The sequence below is a fragment of the Manis pentadactyla genome, chromosome 1 (genome assembly GCF_030020395.1).
Source record: "Manis pentadactyla isolate mManPen7 chromosome 1, mManPen7.hap1, whole genome shotgun sequence".
NCBI classification, from domain to species: Eukaryota; Metazoa; Chordata; class Mammalia; order Pholidota; family Manidae; genus Manis; species Manis pentadactyla.
In genome coordinates this window covers 215874556-215900155 of record NC_080019.1, presented here as the reverse complement: position 1 = coordinate 215900155, position 25600 = coordinate 215874556, and the positions used below count along the sequence as shown (strand labels likewise).

The window sequence follows — 25600 nt, the reverse complement described above, 5'->3', positions numbered from 1 at the left end:
TCTAGGATACTAGATAAAATTTGACCCTTAACAAATCAAATCATCATAAAAATTTAGAAAAAAACCCTACAAGCTTCTTCTAGAGAAAAGCAGGTCCCTCTATAGAAGCAATCTAAATGCCATCAGACTTCTGGAAAGCAACAATGGATAAATGGATGCTAGATAACAGGGAGAAATATCTCCAGATTTCTGAAGGAAAATGATTTCTACATTCATATCCTAAGGGTAAGTGACTCCTTCAAGTAAGCCAGTATAATAATTTTTGAAACACATCTAGAACAATCATGGATATCATTCATCCTTTCTTGAGGCACTCGGGAACATGGCATTCTAAAACAATGAACACCAAGAGAGGAGGACAAGGAATATAGTTAAAGAGAGATCCCAGAAAGACAGTTCTGTTCCGAGGTGGAAAACCAGTCTAAGTTGGAGCACTCTGAATACCGCTCCAAGACAGATTTCTCCAAGAAGATAAAAATGGATGGAGTATCTGATGCATCTCACTACATGAGAAGTTATCCAGAAAATAGGCCGAAATTTTGCTTGACAAAGTATAAGACGATAGAAAATTAAGAAATTTAAAAAAACAAGATTATTAATTTGGGAAAATATAACAATTATGCATGAAAGGAAAAATGATCATAATTATTGTCAGCTATAAAACTCCACTCTGAATATCATTTACAAAGTCATAATGTAAACACAGAATACTAACTTAATTCAAATTTTGACCCAATAATATCTTGTAGTAACACACCCTGAACACATATTCAAATATTAATAAATTGGCAACTAGCTTCTACCCAGACCACCCCTCCAGTTTCAAAAAGAGAGGAGAAAACGCTTATTCTCTGTAGAAGTTTGGATGAAAGCTCAGTTGGGAAACTGACTGGCTTGTGGTCATTTGAAACTCTATCCGGTCACAGCAGAATAAGTGGAATACAGTATGAACTCCCTGTATTTAATTCTGTATTTTTGTAAGAGTTATGACATTAAAAATGCTGTTTTTCATAAGCCTCCTGAAAAGGCATCCTCACATTGCTGTGATGGAGAGGTGGTGGCATGAGAATGTTATAGCATCACTTGACAAATCTGCTAGTGAAGAAATGGTTAAAACTAAAAAAAGCAACAAGTAGCAATATCAGCAAGTTATTCAACCAATTGTGGTAATTGTAACAAAAGAGTCCAAAGAAAAATTTAAAGTATTTTTTCTAGGAAAGGAAAAATAAAAAGGATACATGGGCAGAAATGCAACACTTCCCTTAAAAACAAAAACTAACAAGCAAACAAAAAATTGTGTAGAAGTTTCTGCATGCTCATATTATTTCTGATATAAAACAAAAATTAGAAAATAAAAGGAACAGTAACAACCATGTCCAATTCATGCATTAAAAAATTCAACCAAACATGGAAAATAACAGTACAGTATTTTGGAAGAGGATGGCAGCACAGCTTAAAACATTGCAAAGTCCTCTATTGTTAGAGATATTGATTAACTTTAGACTTTATTAAATATGCACACTTCAATTTCTAGGGCAAATGACACACAAAGATAAATAGGGTGTACAACCTCTAATGCTGCTGAGGGGGAAAGAAATTCTTAATCCAAACAAAGAGAATACACAAGATCAGAATTAAAAGAACAATAACAATATATTAATGACTAAAGTATAAAGCAAAATGCTTTATTACAGATAGTGGTTCACCTCATGTTAACCCAATGAACTTAAGGAGAACTATTTTCTAGCCAATGGGCCATTAGAAATCAGTTAACAAAAAAATGATTGGGAATCCCCCATAAGTTTGAACTCATGGATTGAAGAGAAATTCCTGATGAAATGTAACATTTATAGAAGTAAGACATCAAAAATATGCTATACATCAAACCCCGGTTTATGACAAGAAGTGTGCTCTCAGGGATATTCAAAGGCATACATCTTTAAGGTAGAAAAAAAGAAAGGTAGGAAAGCAATGGGTCAATCACAGCTTAAGCAATTAGAAAAGAACAGTAAAATAATCTAATAAATTAGGAAGAACAAGAGATCAAATTAAAAATGAATGAAATAGAATATAAAGATTCAAAAGTGAGGGACAATAACATCAAGTTCTGACAAGTTGAATTAAAAAGAGAATAAAATTGGAGTGATACTTAGAATAAAATAGGAAGTGTCTGTACAGATAAAGCAGAGAGAATGATACTAATAAAATAAATATTTTGAAACAACTTTTTGCCAATACAGTAGAAAACATAAGCAAAATGGACAAAATTCCTCAAAAGGTATACAACTTATCACAAAGAAATAGACTATATGATTAGTCCTATAACTATTCAATATCTTTAATCAATACGTAAAATATTTCCTCAATGAAAACTCCAGGGACAGATGGTTTTATTTGTAAGTTCTACTTATTCAAAGAGTTAATTCCATTATTTCCTAAAATTTTCTAGGGAATATAAAAATAAGGAACATTCTCCAGCTCATTTTTAGAAGTGACTATAACTGATACTAAAGCCAAAATAGTATAAGAGAAAATAAAATGAAAATCTATATGAAATATATATGCAAAAATGCTTAACAGAATACTGGTAAGTATTAAACAGTATACATCCAAAAAGTAAAAAAAAACTTAAATAAAGGCAAGTTGAAACTAACCCAGGAACAGAAGGTTGGTTAGTATTAAAAATTGTTCACTGCATTAATAGGTTAAAGGAGAAAAACATTGTGGATATCCCAGTAAAACTAGGAAAAGAATTTAAAAGAATAATGCATTCATGATAATAACTAACCTAGAGAGGAACTGTCTTTACTTGATAAAGAGTGTATATAAAATCTATAGAATATCACATCAAATGGTGAAATGTTAATCATATATTTTTTAATCAGAAACAAGAGAGAGATATCCACTATTAAAATATCTATTTGATACAGTAATAGCCTAGAGAAAGTGCAGGCATACAAAAAGGTATAAAAAGACCAAGCATTGATAAGGAAACAAAACTCTCATTATTTGCACATAATACAATTCCCCAAACACAAAAGCCAAAAAGAGCCAGAGATAATGACCACACATTGGATTTCAATTGGTTAAGAATGAACTCTTCAATCAACTGGGCTGGTAAAGTTAACTTCCTATATTGGAATAAAATAAATGAGTACCTCTATCTCACGTGATATGTAAAATCAATTCCATAGAATTAAAGACTTCAGTGTAAAAAGCAGAACATTAAACTTTTATAAGTGCATTTAGGAGAATGTCTTTGCCATTTCAAGATAAGGAAGAAACAAGTTTAAATTAAGAAAAGATTGCTAATTTAAAATTAGGAACATCTGTCCATCATTTGACAGTATCAAGAAAAAAAGAAACCTAGCCACAAAATAGGAGATATTTGCAGTATAAATAAGTGACAGAGGATTAATCCAGAATATACAGAGGACCATATAAGCAAAAAACAAAACAGAACAGAACAAAAATAAAACTACCATATAATAACAAAGTATCTAGATAACAGAAATATAAATGGTCAACAAATATATGAAAAGTCTTTAACTTCACTGTAATCACAGAAATGCAAATTAAAATCATAGTGAAATAAAATTTTACAGTCACCAGATTTTCACAAACTAAAAAAAAAACACTAATAAGTGCTGGTAAGGATGCAGAGCAACAGATATCATAAATGTAATGTTGAGGGAAAAAGAAATTGTAGATGTATGCATACTGCATGATGCATTATGTATAAGTTTAAGAAATTAAAAAGGTACAAAACTTTACATGTTGTTTAGAAGCACATACTTGTGTACTTGAAGGATAAAAAAACATATTTAGTTCGGAATAGTGAATACCTATTGAGTGGAGGATGGCAGAGAAAAAATGTAATCAGGACAAGTTACTGGTAGACTTAATTGCACTTTGAATACTTAGGATAAGTGGTGGCTACACAGACACTCTTTATAATTTTCTCCAGATGGTTTGTACACCTAATGTAATTTGTGATTAAAAATATACCACAGCTAAAAATGGTTAAAATAAGAATGATTTAGTTGAGGGGTATAAGAAATTCATGACTAAGGCAAAAATTATATACAAGTGCACAAGAACAGAACCACAGACCAATGGAACAGAATAGAGAGTCCAGATATAAACCCAAGCATATATGGTCAATTAATATACCATAAAGGAGCCATGAATATACAATGGAGAAATGACAGCCTCTTCAACAACTGGTGTTGGCAAAACTGGACAGTTACATGCAAGAGAATGAAACTGGATTATTGTCTAACCCCATACACCAAAATAAACTCTAAATGGATCAAAGACCTGAATGTAAGTCATGAAACCATAAAACTCTTAGAAGAAAACATAGGCGAAAATCTCTTGAATATAAACAAGGGCAACTTTTTCCTGAACGCATCTCCTCAGGCAAAGGAAACAAGCAAAAATGAACAAATGAGACAACATTGTGCAAAAAAGCTTCTGTACAGCAAAGGACACCATCAGCAGAACAAAAAGGCATCCTACAGTATGGGAGAATATATTTGTAAATGACATACCTGACAAGGGGTTAACATCCAAAATATATAAAGAACTCACATGTCTCAACACCCAAAAAGCAAATAACCCTATTAAAAATGGATGGAGAACATGAACAGACACTTCTTCAAAGAAGAAATTCAGATGGCCAACAGACATATGAAAAGATGCTCCACATTGTTAATTATCAGGGAAAGGCAAATTAAAACTACAATGAGATATCTCCTCACACCAGTTAGGATGGCCAAGATCAAAAAGACTAGGAACAACAAATGCTGATGAGGATGGGGAGAAAGGGGAACCCTCCTACACTGCTGGTGGGAATGTAAATTAGTTCAACCATTGTGGAAAGCAGTATGGAGGTTTCTCAAAAAACTAAAAATAGAAATACCATTTGACTCAGGAATTCCACTCCTAGGAATTTAACCTAAGAATGAAGGAGCCCATTTTCAAAAAGACATATGCACCCCTATGTTTACTGCAGCACTATTTACAATAGCCAAGAAATGGAAGCAACCTAAATGTCCATCAGTAGATGAATGGATAAAAAAGAAGTGGTACATATACACAATGGAGTATTAGTTAGGCATAGGAAGAAAACAAATCCTACCATTTTGCAAAAAGCATGGATGGAGCTAGAGGGTATTATGCTCAATGCAATAAGCCAGGCAGAGAAAGACAAGTACAAAATGATTTCACTCATCTGTGGAGCATAAGAACAAAGCAAAAACTGAAGGAATAAGAAATCAGCAGACTCACAGAACCCAAGAATGGACTAACAGTTACCAAATGGAAAGGGACTGAGGAGAGTGAGTGGGAAGAGAGGGATAAGGCATAAAAAGGGTCATTACAATTAGCACACATAATGTAGTGGGGGGCACAGGGAAGGCAGTATAGCACAGAGAAGACAAGAAGTGACTCTATAGCATCTTACTATGCTGACAGACAGTGACTGTAATGCGGTATGTGGTGGGGACTTGATAATGGGAGGAATCTAGTAATCACAATATTGCTCATGTGATTTTATATTAATGATACCAAAATTTTAAAAAATTATACATAAGTAACAGAACAACAAATAAATGAGAAAATGTCTACAATTCAAGTGTTCCCTTGTTTTACATATGCTTTCCCATCCATAGATTTTTGTGACTGTTTCAAAAAGAATCTACTAAAAGGGATTGAGAATGCCTACAGAAAGCAGGCTTCTTAAATTGTGAATGCCCTTTTCATTTTCATTTTATTACACTATTTCAAACAATTCAAAAATCAAGATAAAAGTTTCTTTGCTTTTTCACCAGTGTTAAACATGGTGTACTGACTATTCTTTCATTACCCATTTATCCATGAAGCACATTTTAACTACTTTCTCCATGTCAAGAGAAGAGACATAGCTCTAATGAATAATTAGATAAACATTTTTCATGTGAACACTCTGCCATCCATTTGCCTGCAGCAAAGACAGCCAAAATTCTCCTGGAGTCATGAGCATCCTACTAATACAAGGTCCCTATCCTAATCCGTTCTTTCAGTAAATGTATTACACCCTTCAAGGTTGCCAAGATGAAGAAATGCTCTCTTTATAACTTTGGAACCGCTTTAATACTGATGGATTGAATAATCTCCACTTCTTTTGTCACCTCCTTTGGTTTCTTTACCATAAATCTATACACCTCAACTATATGAACTGGAGAATTCATTTGCTACCTTACCAGTCTAATCAGGCTAAGTATACCCAATATTGCTTCTTCTAACTTTCAAAACAATACTTAGGAAAATATCAAAATATTGCAAAATGAAATGAAAGAAACTCACTTGTATGCCAAGACTGCTAAGCAATCTATTTCCAAGCATAAAGTAAAGAAAACTTGTGAGGCAGATGAAGACTGTGGGGAAACCCATGGGACTAAGTGGTACATTCAAGTTTTTCTTTATGAAAGATCATTCAAAACAAAGGTAGGAAGACATCATGTACTTCACTCATCACATGTATCCTGACAGTATGTATCCCAACTCAGATACTCAGGAAAGTACCAGGCAAACAACAACAAAATAATCAACTTTTTGGGGAGAGGCAATCGACTACGTGCTCTTAGGCTTGCAAGTTTTGCTGCATGTGCCAGGAATTAAAGGCCCAATCACCCTCTACGAGGCCCTTTCCTCAGGGATGGATTTACAGAGAGCATCTCAAAGGGGTAAGGCAATGTCTCCTTCTAGGATGAAGAGCAGGCTTGTCTGCTGCATGCTGTAAAAGAGGTGGATTCTATAAGCTCAGTGATGCTCAGCTTGGGAGCAAATTTATCCTAGTGCCTCCACCGGCCTCAGGGGCAAAGGGAACTGAAACACCTTGGTTGCTTTGAGTAATAAAGCCCTCTGTCACTGGCCCAGGAATACCACGTCTTCTGTCAACATCCATGAAACAGTAGCAGGCTAGCTTATTAGATTGTGAGTAGAGTAAAATAAAATCCTGGACTCAACAACATTATCCTACTTAGAGATAAAATATTGGCCAGGAAGGAGGGGCGGATTGGAAGAGGCATGATACCATTCTAGAGGTATTTCCAAACAAGCTATATTCTCCAGGAAAGACTGACAGAGAAGAACTTGGTAAGCTAGTTATACTTCTTTAGATACTATAGGGTATCAAGGATCTGTAATAGAAAAATGTCACTGCTTAAGAAGAAGAATGTATTTGGTGAAAGATTCCTGGGAATAGGGAATTAGACTGGGAGTTGCACATTCCCCCACAGATCAGGGAAGAGAAGCTGATCTCTGCATGTGGCAAAGAAAGCAGACCTAGGGTAATCCACCAACATCATCTATTGACAAAGGCTGAGTTTGGAGAAAATGATGTGCTTTAGCACCTGTTGGAAATATTAAGCATAAAAATATTCCATTGGAAACACCAAATGGAACTAGGAGGAAAGACTATCTTTAAAATACAAAATAATGTTTCTGAAAACTGACTATAATTCCAAAAGAACACAAACAACAGATGTGGCTTCAATGACCCAGGTGCAGAAATTCCCAGGGAAGAACAGCCTGATATAAAAAGTGTTGCAAGAAATGGGACAAAAAAAAATCAAATACATATAATATCAGTGTCTTTTTTAAATAATAAATGAACCAAACATAAAACCAAAGATACAAAACAAACAAAATTGCCTGAACTGCCTGCAAAATATGTACTATAAGAGAATTTTTCAAGTTTTAATCAAAGTAAATTGAAAGAGTCTAAACTTAGGTGTATGTATATTTTTAACTAAAAGGATGAAAGAAAAATAATCCCATATAAAAGCAAGGGAAAAAAAAGGTGATGATGAGATTTCAAGAATCTCATTAGTCTGACCCCAGACTTCTGTTTAACAGCACTAATTCCAGAAGATGATAGAAAAAACGTATTTGGAATCCTTTGATGAAACAGTTTTGGAATCTATCATTTGTACCAACCAGAAGGCATCTTCATATTTAAGGCAATAAAATGACATTCTTTAAAATTCAGGAGGATGAAACTTAGTTACATTTTAAATGCAATGTACTAAATGTTAAAATATAATGAAGTAATGGGAAGAAGTCTTGTGGCTGGCATTATAACAAAGTGAAACATAGATAAATCGTATATTTTTGCAAAATTCTGGTTAAAAAGAATGTGCACATGAGATTACATATATTTTCTATATACATGAATATATATATATACACATAAGATACATAGTTACTAATATATATGTAGCTTATATATGTATTACATATAGGAATACATGTTTGTTTTATATTTAAATAAATAAATAAATAAATATAAAATAATGAAATAACAAAATGATATGATGACTATGGAAGTCACCAAGGTTGCAAAGTATACAGTAAGGGAAAAAAGGAGTTAAACTCCTTGTTTAAAATGGAGAGACATTGGAAAAATAATTTAGATTTAAAATTCTGGTTACTAGAGAAATATACATAATGTACTTTTAAACTTAGAGATAAACTTAAACTCATATAATAGAAGCATGACATATATAGCTTTCAAAATATCCAGGGAAAATACAAGTTAAAAAAGCAACGAAAAACATCATCAATTGTAGGGGAAAAAAAAGAAAAGTAAAGGAAGGGAAGAATGAGCATGAGAAATGGAACACACAGAGTGTAATGCAGGAGCAAACCAGCCATTGCCTTATGAAAACAGAAAGCAGCAGAATACACCATGCATTAAATGACACACCATCACTGCACTAATGGCTTGCGGCAGAGGGGAGAGAAGACAACTGCATTATAAGCAGAACACATGCATTCTGATTTCAGAATTATTGAGGTACAAAGAACTAAAAGAAAACTTAGAACCAAGGTACTCCTGATGTGCATTATACACAAAATACACAGAATATAAAAGAGGCTAGTAAGAAGAAACAAAAAGCAGAATGGAAATATCTTATACATATATATAGTAAAAACTAAATTAGGTCTCAGGTACCGATTCTAAATTCCCTGGAAAAGGAATGCGATTTTTCTCAGTTGGGCCATGCATTCACCCAAGTCCAATTAACATGGTACATAGAGGCATACCTTGGAGATACTGCAGGTTGCAGACCACCACAATATAGTGAATATTCAATAAAGTGAGTCAAATTATTTTTTTTGGTTTCTCAGTGTATATAAATATTATGTTTACACTATACTGTAGTCTGCTAAGTGTGCAATAGCATTATGTGTAACAAAAATATACATACCTTAATTTAAAAATAATGCTAAAAAATGCTAACCATCATCTGAGCTTTCTACAAGTCATAATCTTTTCTCTGGTGGAGTGTCTTGCCTCCATGTTGATGGCTGCTGAATGATCAGGGTGATAACTGCTGAAGAGTATGGTGGCTATGGCAATTTCTTAATAAGACAACAATGAAGTTCGCCAACAAATGATTTATCTGTAGCATGCAAAGCTGTTTGATAGTATTTTACCCACAGTAGAACTTCTTTTACACCTGAAGTCAATCCTCTCAAACTCTGTCACAGCTTTATCAACTAAGTTTATGCAATATTGTCAATCCTTTGCTGTCATCTCAACCCTCTTCACAACATTGACCACTAGATTCCATCTGAAGAAACCACTTTCTTTTGCTCATTCTTAAGTAGCAACTCCTTATTCCTTCACGTTTTATCAATGAGATTGCAGCAATGCAGTCACATCTTCAGGGTCCACTTCTAATGCTAGTTCTCTTGCTGTTTCCTCCACTGCCACACCTTCCTTCACTGAAGTCTTGAACACCACCAGAGTCATCCAGGATTCTTCCAAACTTCTGCTAATGTTGATAGTTTGACCTCATGAATCACAAATATTTTCAAAGGCATCTAGAACGGTGAATCTTTCCCAGAAGGTTTTCAACTCACTTTGCCCAGATCCATCAGAGGAATCACTACCGATGGCAGCTCTCACCATAGAAAACATATTTCTTAAGTAATAAAAATTGGAAGTTGAAATGAATTCTTGCTTCACGGGCTGCAGAATGGATGCTGTGTTAGCACGCATTCAAACATTAACCTCATTGTCCAAATCCATCAGAGCTCTTGAGTGACCAGATGTATTGTCAATCAGCTGTAGTAGTTTTCAAAGAATCTCTTTTTCTGAGCATTAGGTCTCAACAGTGGGCTTAAAATACTCAGTAAACCATGTTGAAAACAGATTGAATATCATCCAGGCTTTGCTGTTCCATTTTATAGAGCACAGGCTGAGGAGATTTAGCATAATCCTTAAAGGCTCTAGGATTTTTGGAATGGTAAATGAGCAGTGGTTTCAACTTCAAGTCACCATCTGCTTTAGCTACAAACAAAAGAAAGCCTATCCTTTAAAGCCAGGCATCAACTTCTCCTCTCTAGCTATGAAAATCCTAGATGGCAACTTCTTCCTCTAGAAAGCTGTCCACCTCTATTGAAAATCTATTGTTTAGTGTAGCCACCTTCATAAATTATCTGAGCTAGATTTTCAGGATAGCTTACTCCAGCTTCTATATCAACCTTTGCTGCTTCACCTTGCTTTTTTCTGTTATGAAGACAGCTTCTTTCCTCAAACCTCATGAAACAATTCCTAGCTTCCAATTGACATTGCTCTGGAAGAGGCTTTGGCTTACGGAAATGTTGTAGCTGATTTGATCTATCCAGAACATTAAAACTTTCTCCATATTGTCAATAAGTTTATTTTACTTTCTTATCATTAGTGTGTTCACTGGTAGCACTTCTAATGGCCTTCAAGAACTTTTCCTTTGCATTCCCAACCTGGCTAACTGTTTGGTGCAAGAGGCCTAGATTTTGGCCTATCTTGGCTTTTAATATGCCTCCTTCACTAAGCTTAATCATTTCCAGTTTTTGATTTAAAGTGAGAGACATAAAATTCTTCCTTTCACTTGAATACTTAGAGGCCACTGTAGGGGTTACTAATTGGCCTAATGTCAATATTGTGTCTTAGGGAATAGGAAGGCCCAAGGAAGGGGGAGAGATGGCGAATGGCCAGTGGATGGAGCACTTAGAACATACACAACATTTATTGATTAAGCTCACCGTCTTATAAGGCTTGCAGTGCCCCAAAACAATTACAATAGTAGTGTCAAAGATCACTGATCACAAACCACCATAAAAAACATAATAATCATGAAAAAACTTGAAATGCTGTGAGAATTATCAAAATGTGACACAGAAACTCTAAGTGAGCCAATGCTGTTAGAAAAAAATGGTACTGATAGATTTCCTTGACCCAGGATTGCCCCAAACCTTCAATTAAAAAAAAAAACAACAGAATACCTATAATGTGCAGTAAAGTGAAGCATGATAAAAGGAGGTGTGCCTGCACAAACTTGGATTCCAGAGCCAGGCCTCAGGGGAATGTGTTAAAGGTCACTGTGACCTGTATAACACTACAAAGGAAGCCAATGATATATCACATTCTTCTCTTTTCTTTCTCATTGTCTTTGTTCCTTAATATTTTCAAATTTGTCAGTGAAATTCTTTAATTTCAATGTTTTTCCAGAGTAAGGATCATGTCTGATAATTCCTTCATAATCTTTCAGGTTCTAACACAGTGCAAAGCAACAAAGTAGCTGCTCGATAAACATATCCTTACTTGGATTCTTTTTTCTCTCCTAAACAGAATCCTTAAAAAATAGTAAAATGGAAAACACCCCCCCAACACTCACACACATGCATATTTTAAGCTCTGATTTGTACAGTATATAGAAATGAAAAAAAAAAACATACTGAATTGCTTTCTCAACCGATTTAAATAATAAAATCCATGTATTTTTCATGAAGTCCAAAATGACTATACAAATTCAGTTACATATTTTTAAATGTTGGACTTGCTAGATATTTGAACATAAACTTACAGGCAAACTGGAGTTTAGCTTCTCTGCTAACAATCGTTCCAAGCGAATTCGTTGCAAAGCACTGGTAATTTCCTGTATCCCGATTTCTGCTGGGGTTAACAACCACAAGATTTCCTCCATTCAATTTATAACGATATTCCATACTCAGATTAATATCACTTCCATTTAGCTGCCATCTGTAAAAACAAATGTCAAGGATTTTCCCCTCTTAGTATATTTAAATTTAAAAAATATACATTATAGAATCATTTTAAACATCAGCTTTCTTATAGATGAAAGGCAATGAATATAGTACTCAAGTGTTATATAACTGAAGATCAAATATGCCTAAATTATTTAACAGAAAAAAAAAAGTTAAAAGTGTAGTAGAAAACACAACAGAGTAACATCTAAAAGTTAAGATTTTTCAAGATTTTTTTGAACAGGTGAGGATAACAGTTTGTTCAGTAAGGGAAAAATTAGGCTAGGTTTATATAGGTAAAGATGAAGCAGAAAGTTGAGGCAATTATCTCTTGTACTTCAGGCCAGTCTCATGCTGCCTATGAAGGGGAAAAAGAGCACATTTCTTTGATTTATCCAGACTGACTGAGCACATTTAATAAATTAATTGGATAAGTGCTCAACTATCCATTTCAATTTGTCTGGGTAAATACCTGTCCCTGAGGCCTTCTCCACTCTTCTAAGCCATCACAGTGCTATTTACTGAATGGTACATTGCGGTTAAAGGACCTAAATGCAACCTAGGGGGTCTGAAACGGTAACAGCGCTAACCCCAGAACTGTATGTATCAATGGGAAGACAAAATAAAAAAGAATGAACTGGTTTTTAAACAAAAAAGAATCAAGTTTTTAAACAGTAAGCGTATTCGGGACATCAAAGTAGATTTCACCTTTAAAAATGTAGTACATATCCTACAATCTCAAGAATATATGCATTGTATAAATTAAGCCTTCCACCTCCTAGAAGGCTTCATTTTTATCCTAAAATTATATTGCTATCAGTTCCATAGATTTTAGAGTATTGTAACAATCATCTCCATTGCTCTTTGTAATAACTTTAGGAAATTGGTGATATAATGCCCATTTTATAGGTGAAGATTTCAGTAAAATAGAGGAGTGTCAACTATCCTCACTCTATTGACTGCTGGATCAGAAGGAGTACCCATTTGAATTCTAGCCCAGGGTTCTTTAACAATGGCATGGGCATCTAAAAATTGTTGTGTGTGTGTGTGTGTACATATGCATCTTTGTATTATATAGATATTATACACAAAATATCTACCTATATGATCTATACACAATATCTGACCCAGACATATTATATACTGGACATATTACATATTGTGAAAGGAAATAAAGAGATGAAATGTGAACATTACCACAAATGAAAGTGTGTAAAGTTATATGAAATACTACATAGCTGTGGAAATGTGTGAACTTTTACAAATATGGAAATGTCTCACTGATAATGGTGAAAATATTTCTTTCAATGTAGCCTGATGCCATTTATATAAAGTTTTGTTACCATTTATATTAAGAATGTTCTAAACATTTATCTTAAAATGTCTGAGAATGATAAACCTCAACTTTAAGGTATTTTAAAGGTCTGGAGACAAAGTGAGATATGGTTAGGGGATGAACACTGAGAAATTGAGCTTTTTCAACTTCTCAACCTGAGTAATGATTAGATGGATGTTCATCATTATATTTGGCTGTTTATATTGTTTTTCTATATTAAAAATAATGACCAATAAAATTTTGATGATGGAGACTACAGGAAATGAATAAAGTTGTAAGTATAGTCCCTAATGTTCAAAGTAACATTAATTGACACAAATGTCTCCCAGGTCCACAGTGACATTTCTTCTGAGAGATCAAAACGAAATTGAGAGGAAAAACTACAGGCCCCAGTCTTTTTCTTTTGGATGTCAGAGAACAAAATTACAAAGAGAGAAACAGCTGTGATGCTTCCTCAGCTGTGGCAAGTTTCTGCTACTGGGTTTGTTTGGCTCTGTTTATAGAGTGACTCTCGTATGATCCTTACAGGGGCAAGTCCATACTTACGTGTGCATTTTGGGCCACTTTCTTCTGGTTTGACTTTAATTCTGCTCTTAAGAGTTTTGAGGTCACTTATTAACCCTCCTTAATCTTATTCCTCCCCAACTCCCAATACTACAGGAACTCGGAGAAAGGAAAGGAAAGGAAATGAAAGCATCTATCTGCATTATCTGAATACTGTGTACTCTCGATACGCAATGTGGTTTGCGGACCAGTATCATCAATATTCTCATCATCGCCCAAGAGTTTGATGCAAACAGACTCTGGAGCTCTGGCCTTGATATACTGAATCAGAATTAGCATCGTAATGAGATTTCCAAGTGTTTAATATGCACATTTAAGTTTGAGAAGAACTGGTTTATGCTATCCCAAGCAACCATGTACTGCCTATGGGGTTCACAAGCAGATAAGAATCCTCCAGGCCTGACTTAGCCTATTTCATAATCAACAACTGATTGGAAAGCTCTTCCTCCCTCCCCGCCCCCCTTCCTACCTTCCTTCATCCCTCCCTTCCTCTTTTGTGAAAAAATAAATATTATTGAGTATCTACATATCAATTTTTCAGGTTCTGAGGACATGGTGATAAAAGTGCCCTCCCTTCATGGAGCCTGTATGTTTGTGGAGGCTTTTTTAATGTTTTCTAGTATCCGCCCCTACCCTCTTGTCTAGTCTGCAGACCTTAGCCAATTCTAACAGGTTAACAGCACAATGAACAGAAATGGGACTCAGAACCAAGCACCTATGATTTATGGGTTGGAATAATTCCTTACTAGCTGTGTGCCCATGAACACATTACTTAACTCCCATAAATGTGTTTTTTTTTGTTTTGTTCATTTATTTATTTATTTTTGAGAGGGAATCTCTCATATATATTGATAAAATGGTTGTTAACAATTAAATTCTATATAGGGGAATCAATGCACAATCATTAATCAAACCCAAGCCTAATTCTCAACAGTCTTCAATCTTCTGAAGAATAACGAACAAGTTCTTACATGGTAAACAAGTTATTCAATAGTCAATAAATTCTTACATGGTGTAACAGTGCAAGGGCAGTCATATCACAGAAACTTTCAGTTTTGATCATGCATCATTAACTATAAACAATCAAGTCAGATATGATTATTCGTTTGATTTTTATACTTGATTTATATGTGAATACCACATTTCTCCCTTATTATTATTATTATTATTATTATTTTAATAAAATGCTGAAGTGGTAGGTAGATGCAAGATAAAGGTAGAAAACATAATTTAGTGCTGTAAGAGGGCAAATGTAGATGATCAGCTCTGTGCCTGTAGACTAAATATTAATCCAAGCTAGACAAGGGCAACAAAACACCCATGGATGCAGAAGATTTCTCTCAAAACAGGGGGGTGAGGTTCTAAGCCTCACCTTTGTTGATCCCCAATTTCTCACCTGATGGCTCCCCTGCAACTGTGCTTGTTTTAGGTTGTTCCTCCCTTGAGGAATCTTACCTGTCTCTGGCTAACCAGTCAACTTTTGGGGTCATACAGGGAAATGTAAAGTTGGTAAGTGAGAAAGAAGCAATATTCTTTGAAAAGGTTAGTTTTTTACTTCTTTACAGATTTATGCCCTGTGGCTTCTATGCCTAGCATTTGTCTTGAAGAATCTTTACCACTTGGAGGAATTACGATACTCGGTAATTTTCGATATGAGGCACGAATTCTACTAAAGGGATGTAATTAGGAAGGAAGAAGAAAAGCTATAGAAGTAGCAGACGGAAGAAAACATGGGAAGATTGATTATTTCTTTGACATATCTTCTTGTAGAGTAACATAAGCTGTATAGGTTTTAACAAACTACTAATTAAATTGCATACATACATTAACATAATAGGAATACAGCTACATAACAAAAGCAGACCTACAATTACCAGTCATACCCAGTGAAACCAAGAAAACCAGTTAGGTGCACTAGGCATTTGTGAAAACTTATCAATGATATGATGGATATTGTCTAACTGAATTTGAATAGTTTGAGAAAAATCCAACAAATTAAAACAACACATTCCTGGGAACTGCTCACATCCCATATGTTCTTTTAATAGTAGATAATCTATACTCGCACAATTCTGGCGCACTGCAACTTGCATTTCTCCTAATTCTTGGTTGAGTTCCAACAGTATAGATCCAGTCAAATTTGTTGTTTTACTGTATGCACAGGCCAGCTTAGATATCTCCTTCTTCATTCCAATAGCAAGTCCAGGAACCAGTGGGATGAATGCAGCTACAACTGGAACAGCGCCAGGATTTGCTGAAGTTTTTTGATGATCACCTTCTGGAATGACTCTTCCAGAGGATATTGATGTTGGAAGTTCTTCTTCATATGTTATCTTAATTCGTTTTCTGGGTAGCCAAATTAGGCTTTGATCCTCTGTTAGTCCATTCTTGGGTTCTGTGATTCTGCTGCTGTTTGTTCCTTCAGTTTTTCCTTTGTTCTTATACTCCACAGATGAGTGAAATCATTTGGTATTTGTCTTTCTCCAACTTGGCTTATGTCACTGAGCATAATACCCTCTAGCTCCATCCATGCTGTTGCAAATGGTAGGATTTGTTTTCTTCTTATGGCTAAATAATATTCCATTGTGTGTATGTACCACATCTTCTTTATCTAGTCATCTACTGATGGACCCTTAGGTTGCTTCCAATTCTTGACTATTGTAAATAGTGCTGCGATAAACATAGGGGTGCATCTGTCTTTTTCAAACTGGAGAGCTGCATTCTTAGGGTAAATTCCTAGCAGTGGAATTCCTGGGTCAAATGGTAAGTCTATTTTGAGCATTTTGAGGAACCTCCATACTGCTTTCCACAATGGTTAGACTAGTTTACATTCCCACCAGCAGTGCACGAGGGTTCCCCTTTCTCCACAACCTCACCAACATTTGTTGTTGTTTGTCTTTTGGATGGTAGCCATCCTTACTGGTGTGAGGTGATATGTCATTGTGGTTTTAATTTGCATTTCTCTGATAACTAGCTATGTAGAGTATCTTTTCATGTGTCTGTTAGCCATCTGAATTTCTTTTTTGGAGAACGGTCTGTTCAGTTCCTCTACCCATTTATTAATAGGATTATTTGTTTTCTGTTTGTTGAGGTGGGTGAGCTCTTTATATATTTGGATGTCAAGCCTTTATCGGATCTGTCATTTACAAATATATTCTCCATACTGTAGGGTACCTTTTTGTTCTACTGATGGTGTCTTTTGCTGTACAGAAGCTTTTCAGCTTGATATAGTCCCATTTGTTCATTTCTGCATTTGTTTCCCTTGCCCAGGGAGATATGTTCAAGAAGAGGTCACTCATGTTTATGTCTAAGAGGTTTTTGCCTATGTTTTTTTCTAAGAGTTTTATGGTTTCATGACTTACATTCAGGTCTTTGATCCATTTCGAATTTACTTTTGTGTAAGGGGTTAGACAATGGTCCAGTTTCATTCTCTTACATGTAGCTGTCCAGTTTTGCCAGCATCATCCATTGCAGAGACTGTCATTTCCCCATTGTATGTCCATGGCTCCTTTATCAAATATTAATTGACCATATATGTTTGGGTTAATGTCTGGAGTCTCTAATCTGTTCCACTGGTCTGTGTCTCTGTTCTTGTGCCAGTACCAGATTGTCTTCATTACTGTGGATTTGTAGTAGAGCTTGAAGATGGGGAGTGAGATCCCCCCCACTTTATTCTTCTTTCTCAGGATTGCTTTGGCTATTTGGGGTCTTTGGTGTTTCCATATGAATTTTTGAACTATTTGTTCCAGTTCGTTGAAGAATGTTGCTGGTAATTTGATAGGGATTGCATCAAATCTGTATATTGCTTTGGGCACGATGGTCATATTGATATTAATTCTTCCTAGCCAAGAGCATGATTGAGTTTCCATTTGTTAGTGTCCCCTTTAATTTCTCTTAAGAGTGTCTTATAGTTTTCAGTGTACAGGTTTTTCACTTCCTTGGTTAGGTTTATTCCTAGGTATTTTATTCTTTTTGATGCAATTGTGAATGGAATTGTTTTCCTGGTTTCTATTTCTGCTAGTTGATCATTAGTGAATAGGAAAGCAACAGATTTCTGTGATTTATTTTGTATCCAGCAAATTTGCTGAATTCCGATATTAGATCTAGTAGTTTTGGAGTGGAGTCTTTAGGGATTTTTATGTACAGTATCATGTCATCTGCAAATAGTTACAGTTTAACTTCTTCTTTACCAATGTGGATTCCATGTATTTCTTTGTTTTGTCTAATTGCCATGGCGAGGACCTCCAGTACTATGTTAAATAACAGTGGGGAGAGTGGGCATTACTGTCTTGTTCCCGATCTCAGAGGAAAAGCTTTCAGCTTTTGGCTGTTCAATATGATGTTGGCTACGGGTTTATCATATATGGCCTTTATGATGTTGAGGTACTTGTCCTCTATACATATTTGGCTGAGAGTTTTTTTCATGAATGGATGTTGAATTTTGTCAAATGCTTTTTCAGCATCTATGGAGATGATCATGTGGTTTTTGTCCTTCTTTTTGTTGATGTGGTGGATGCTGCTGATGGATTTTCTAATGTTGTACCATCCTTGAATCCCTGGGATGAATCCCACTTGGTCATGGTGTATGATCCTTTTGACATATTTTTGAATTCGTTTTGCTAATATTTTATTGAGTATTTTTGCATCTATATTCATCAGGGATATAGGTCTGTAATTTTCTTTTTTCTGGGGTCTTAGCCTGGTTTTGGTATTAGGGTGATGTTGGCTTCATAGAATGAGTTTGGGAGTATTCTCTCCTCTTCTATTTTTTGAAAACTTTAAGGGGAATGGGTATTATATCTTCTCTGTATGTCTGATAAAATTCCGAGGTAAATCCGTCTGGCCAGGGGGTTTTGTTCTTGGGTAGTTTTTTGATTACCGTTTCAGTTTCTTTGCTCGTAATTGGTTTGTTTAACTTTTGTGTTTCTTCCTTGGTCAGTCTTGGAAGGTTGTATTTTTCTAGAAAGTTGTCCATTTCTTCTAGATTTTCCAGCTTGTTAGCATATAGGTTTTCATTGTAGTCTTTAATAATTCTTTGTATTTCTGTGGAGTCTCTCATGATTTTTCCATTCTCATTTCTGATTCTGTTGATGTGTGTTGATTCTCTTTTTCTCTTAATAAATTTGGCTAGAGGCTTACCTATTTTGTTTATTTTTTCAAAGAACCAGCTCTTGGTTTCATTGATTTTTTTCTATTGTTTTATTCTTCTCAATTTTGTTTATTTCTTCTCTGATCTTTATTATGTCCCTCCTTCTGCTGACTTTAGGTCTCATTTGTTCTCCTTTTACCAGTTTTGATAATTGTGATGTTAGAGTATTCATTTGGGATTGTTCTTCCTTCTTTAAGTGTGTCTGGATTGCTATATACTTTCCTCTTAAGACCACTTTCGCTGCATCCCACAGAAGTTGGGGCTTTGTGTTGTTGTTATTTGTTTCCATATATTCCTTGATCTCTATTTTAATTTGTTCATTGATCCATTGATTATTTTGGAGCATGTTGTTAAGCCTCCATGTGTTTGTGAGCCTTTTGTTTTCTTTGTAGAATTTATTTCTAGTTTTATATCTTTGTGGTCTGAAAAGTTCGTTTGTAGAATTTCAATATTTTGGAATTTACTGAGATTCTTTTTGTGACCTAGTATGTGGTCTATTCTGGAGAGTGTTCCGTTTGCACTTAAGAAGAATGTATATCCTATTGCTTTTGGATATAGGACTCTATAGATGTCTATTAGGTCCATCTTTTCTAGTGCGTTGTTCAGTGCCTCCATGTCCTTACTTATTTTCTGTCCAGTGGATCTATCCTTTGGGGTGAGTGGCGTGTTGAAGTCTCCTAAAATGAATGCATTGAATTCTGTTTCTCCCTTTAGTTCTGTTAGTACTTTTTTCACATATGCTGGTGCTCCTGTGTTGGGTGCATATATATTTAGAATGGTTATATCCTCTTGTTGGACTGCGCCCTTTATCATTATGTAAAGTCTTTCTTTATCTCTTGTTACTTTCTTTGTTTTGAAGTCTATTTTGTCTGATACTAGTACTGCAACCCCTTTCTTCTCTCTGTTCTTTGCCTGAAATATGTTTTTCCATCCCTTGACTTTTAGTCTGTGCATGTCTTTGGGTTTGAGGTGAGTTTCTTGTAAGCAGCATATAGATGGGTCTTGCTTTTTTATCCATTCTGTTACTCTGTGTCTTTTGATTGGTACATTCAGTCTATTTACATTTAGGGTGACTATTGAAAGATATTTACTTACTGCCATTGCAGGCTTTAGATTCTTGTTACCAAAGGTTCAACGTTAGCTTCTTTACTATCTTACTGCCTAACTTAGCTCACATATTGAAATGTTATATACACTCTCTGGAGATTCTTTTCTTCTCTCCCTTCTTATTCCTCCTCCTCCATTCTTTATATGTTGGTTGTTTTATTCTGTGTTCTTTCATGTTTCCTTTAACTGCTTTTAATGGGTAGTTGATTTTATTATTTGCCTTTAGTTAGTATTTGGTTGGTCTGCTTTCTTTGCTGTGATTTTATTTTCTCTGGTTACATCTGTTTTGTCTTAGGAGTGCTCCCATCTAGAATAGTCCCTCTAGAGTACCCTGTAGAGGTGCTTTGTGGGAGGCAAATTCCCTCAACTTTTGCTTGTCTGGGAATTGTTTAATCCCTCCTTCATATTTAGATGATAATCGTGCTGGATATAGTATCCTTGGTTCAAGGCCCTTCTCTTTCATTGCATTAAATATATCATGCCATTCTCTTCTGGCCTGTAAGGTTTCTGTTGAGAAGTCTGATGATAGCCTGATGGGTTTTTCTTTATAGGTGACCTTTTTCTCTCTAGCTGCATTTAAATCTCTGTCCTTATCCTTGATCTTTGCCATGTTAATTATTATATGTCTTGGTGTTGTCCTCCTTGGGTCTCTTCTGTTGGTGGTTCTGTGTATTTCCATGTTCTGTTCGATTATTTCCTCCCCCAGTTTAGGGAAGTTTTCAGCAATTATTTTTTCAAAGACACTTTCTCTCCCTTTTTCTCTCTGTTCTTCTTCTGTTACCCCTTTAATATGGATATTGTTCCTTTTGGATTGGTCAGACAGTTCTCTTAATATTGTTTCATTCCTCAAGATCCTTTTATCTCTCTCTGTGTCAGCTTCTATGCGTTCCTGTTCTCTGGTTTCTAATCCTTCCAGAGTTTGTTTCACTTCTGTAATCTCCTTCTGGACGTCTGTAATCTCCCTCCGGACTTTATCCCTTAGCTCTTGTATATTTCTCTGCATCTCCATCAGCATGTTTATGATTTTTATTTTGAATTCTTTTTCAGGAAGATTGGTTAGGTCTGACTCCTCAGGTGTTGTCTCTGTAATCTTTGTCTGCCTTAAATTTTGCCTTTTCATGGCAATTGAGATAGTTTGCAGAGCTATCACGAGTGACGGCTGGAGGAACTTCCCTTCTTGTTGGTTTGTGGCCTTCCTCTCCTGGGAGAACAGCGACCTCTTGTGGCTTGTGCTGGGCAGCTGTGCACAGACGGGGCTTCTCCTTCTTGCCTGGCCGCTATGGAGTTTATCTCCGCTGTTGCTGTGGGTGTGGCCTGCCTCAGGCTGCTGCTGTGATTTGGTGGAGCCACATTGGAGGGGGAACGGCCAGGAGGCTGTTTATCTCTGTGAGGAGCCTCTGAGCTGCCCTGCTATCCAGGAGTTTAGGGTGCCCGGTTCCCTGCAGCTGGTCTAAGTGTCCTAGGATGCTTCCGTCTGGCTGTGGGGTCTCTGTCCCTTTAAGACTTCCAAAAAGCACTCGCTTTTCTTTTTCCCCAGGGCGCTGGCTGCAGGGTCCCCCTCACAGTTCTTACTGTCCTGTTTCCCTATTGTCCAGGACCCCATGCATGCACTGTGCCTGTGCTCTGGTGTGGATGGCTAAGGCTGGCTATTTAGGAGTCCTGGGCTCCCTCTCACTCCCGACTCCGACTCCTCTCCTCCCACCCAGAGCTGGGGTGTGAGGCAATCGGGTCCCGCTGGGCTGGGGCTTGTATCTTACCCCTTCGTGAGGCGCTGGGTTCTCGCAGGTGTGGATGTGGTCTGGATGTTGTCCTGTGTCTTCTGGTTTCTCTTTTAGGAAGAGTTGTCTTTGTTGTATTTTCAGAAATATATGTGGTTTTGTGAGGAGATTTCCACTGCTCTACTCATGCCACCATCTTGGCTCCCTCCTCCCATAAATGTAAGTTTTTGATATGTTAAATGAAGAGAATGCAGTCTTTCCCATAGGATTGTTCTATAAGCATATTTAGAAAATGTATGCAAGGCTTGAAGCTCAAGGCAGCCACTCAACAAATGTGTGAACACTATTATTAAAGTGAGAAGAAGCTCTGTCAAAGGGTGCAAACCTGTCAGTCCACTGTGTTTTCTTTTTATCTCATTCCACTCAGTAGTCATTGATTTTATGTAACTTGTTTGATTCAATGCTTTTGGTCATTGTCTCTCATGTAGTACATTCTTTATCTTCCACATATAGTTTGTCTGCATTTCTACCTGCCTGAGAAGTGAGCAAAATATGAGAGGAGACACATGCTGGGTTTGACTGTCAAAGATTTAACCTGATAGTAAATAGCAAGTGGGTGGGTTGAATTTTTAAGCCATATAAATGATTTGTCAGTTACTAAGTCCCATAATGCTTGCAGTGGAGAGAACACCTCTGAACTCAAACCCAGAAAGATGTGACTAATTTCACACACATTTGAATGAAAAACTGTTCAGGACAAAGGGTACTTACTTGTGTGTTGATTGCCTACAAAGTACAGTTTGTATGGGGAAAAAAAGACTTTGGCTCTACAGTTAGAATGTTTATGGTCTGACTAAGCATGCCTGATGGCTTCATTTGAAAACTGTGTTTTTGCATTTAGCTGATGAATAATAAAGGTACAATAACTATGTGGAAAATTGTAAAGATAAATAAAAATATGAAGAAGCACTTCTTTTTGCCTCTTTACTATCTGGAAATATTTAAGAGATCATAAAGTATGTGGGAAGATACTTTATTTCAGTAAACATCTAAGATCTAAAAGCTATCATCCAAAGTTTTGACTAAAGAACCAAAATGGAAAAGATTTTTTTTATTATGCATAAATGATTCTTACTTCCTTTAGCTCAGTTTTCATCATATAGACATAATCCCTAGATGATTTCATTATGTGAAAAGGCAAACATTACTCTTTTAAATATGTTTCTGTTATACCAAAAGAATGAATGTATTGTTTTACCAAATTCTTCAGAGCTAAAATATACTTCACATACCCTGAATACTGTTAATTTTTTTTAAATAAAGCAGTATAATTATTTTGCTCCTTCCTAATACTATTCATCATTAAATGGAATTCATCCCCAGGGGATGTAAAATTTCTCAATATCTTATTAAACACTGATTGTCCACTTGCTGAAAATATGTGAATTCAGAAAGGTCATCTCTGTTTAAATTCTGAAATGTGTAAGCAGTCTCTGGGCCCGGGCTTCCAAACTATTTCATCCCAAGAAAATTTGCTTACTTAAGTTCTTAAGCCAAAATGTTCATCTTTGGGACTGATTTTTAAATATACTCCTTTCACCAAGTATGTGTCCAATAAATCCACAAATTAGACTAGTTTACTTTGCAGTAAACTGTAAACCAACTGTTCATAGTTCATGAACACAAAATATAGTAGCAAAGTATGACAGAAAAGTGGCAAATTCAGGTCATATCTTTGGAAGACTTTTAGAGGTAGATACTATGTTTTAGTTTTGTACTTTCATGATCCTTTGCAAAAGGAAAATGTCCACTTTCATGAAGGAATCTGAGGTTCATGAGGAACTCTAAAGTCTAAAAATTAAATCTTTTTAAAATATGGAGATTGCTTAAAACTTCATAAAAGTAACATTTTCCTACCCACATTCCATCCAAAAAGCTTAATAATACAGTGATCTGGAGCAAAAGAAGACAGCCCGGTGGCTCTTGGGGCTGTATACACAGGCATTTCAATCATACAACATTTACACTGTGATCTAGAAACAAGCTAACTTTGTAGCTTCACTTCAGTGCTAAATGTCACACGATTAAGCTCCTTTGCATAATCATGTTCTAACACTCTTAAATGATCTTATAAGTTCATTGTCAGCCTTCAGTGTTCAAACCCTCATTCTACACGAATTAGGATTTGCTTTTAGAATCCATTAATGAGAAAGGGTTTATTATCCATATTTCACAAACCTACTGATTCTCAGGGGATGAGTACTCATCCCTTTTAACTGCTTGGTGTCGATGGCCTATTCAAATTTGTTTCAGGGCCAGTCCCTAGAGGTTGGGTTGCTCAAAGAAATACTGGGATGCTCGCTGTGCCGGACTACCTGAGGCAGCATGAGTGTGCTCCATCCACTTCTCAATCTCAGTTAAATCCGCTACACAACAGGACACTGGTATCAACCTCACTGGAAATAGACTAGGCAGGTAAAGTGAGTGAGCAAACTGAGCCAAGCCTACTACGATAAAATGGTGGAGCCTATGGCCAACTTTCCCCTAAAAAAAGGTTTGAGTGCAATTTCATTAAAATATCATGCATGCAGTTGGGCCAACCATTTTTGAATCTTGACTATAAAGCATAAGATTCCTGACCCAGGAGGTATTTCAACTGATAGTTATTACTTTCAGATGATGAAACCTGTAAATGTTATTGCCAGGAAATAAATGAAAACATCATGATGTTGTATAACTTGAATATAAATTGTTGACTTCCCATTCAAACAAATTATGTGTAAGAGTGTGTGTGTGTGTGTGTGTGTGTGTGTGTGTGAACGCACACAGATGTGCACTCAAACACAAATTTATGGAATAATGAGTTGAATCAATGTAAAAAGTCTAAATTCTATGGAACTGACAGGTACTTTTCAAAGTACATAACCTCCAGTGGATGATGACTGTTTCAATCACTGCTAAATTCCCACCACCAGACATAACAGGTGGTATATAGCAGATGCTTACAGAAGTTTCCTGAATGTAGCAATCTAATTTAACCTCTAACCTAGCCATCTCCCACTGGGGTCATCCATATTATCAATAAGCATCTCAAAGATGGGGAATGAATTCATAATTATTTTCACTTACCTCACCGGTTACTATTTATCACTCTAGTTATTATCACATACGGTAACTTCTTACACAAAACTGTAATAGTATGGAATATCAATAGTGAATATAAACATAGATGTATCTTTTCAGTATAATTAAAGGCACCAAAGCCTTACACCCTGGGTCTTCCTCTAGAACATGGTAACAAGGTTAGAAAATGTCCCCCTTTGATACTGAAACTAACAAAACTGAAAATAAATTGAGTGACGTCAGGAAGTTTCAAAATAATCCTGGGCTGTAATTCATCTCACAGTTAATTTATCTCACAATAAAATCATTGTCCTTCAGGAATATCTATACTACCACACAAAATCTGGTCAGGGAAATGGAAATATAAACAATATTCTGGAGAAAAACAGATGTCACATGTTAGACTTCAACATAAAGCCAAAAGAACAAAATAACTTACCAAAATTTTTAGGGGGCTGTGGCTCACTTTGGGAAATATGCCTATGCTAAACACTTGTTAAATCAACAGGCAATACTTTATTT

At 35.8% G+C, this 25600-nt stretch overlaps 1 protein-coding gene across 3 annotated transcripts in view; it reads right to left on the bottom strand.

Moving 5' to 3' along the window:
* Window positions 1-25600, bottom strand: part of CNTN3 (contactin 3) — a 377024-nt gene that overhangs the window by 215674 nt on the left and 135750 nt on the right. For all 3 annotated transcript variants that reach the window (XM_036878261.2, XM_036878260.2, XM_036878259.2), the window contains one exon: window positions 11901-12076. In XM_036878261.2, coding sequence (XP_036734156.2) covers window positions 11901-12076 — 176 coding nt within the window. The remainder of the gene's footprint in view (window positions 1-11900; window positions 12077-25600) is intronic.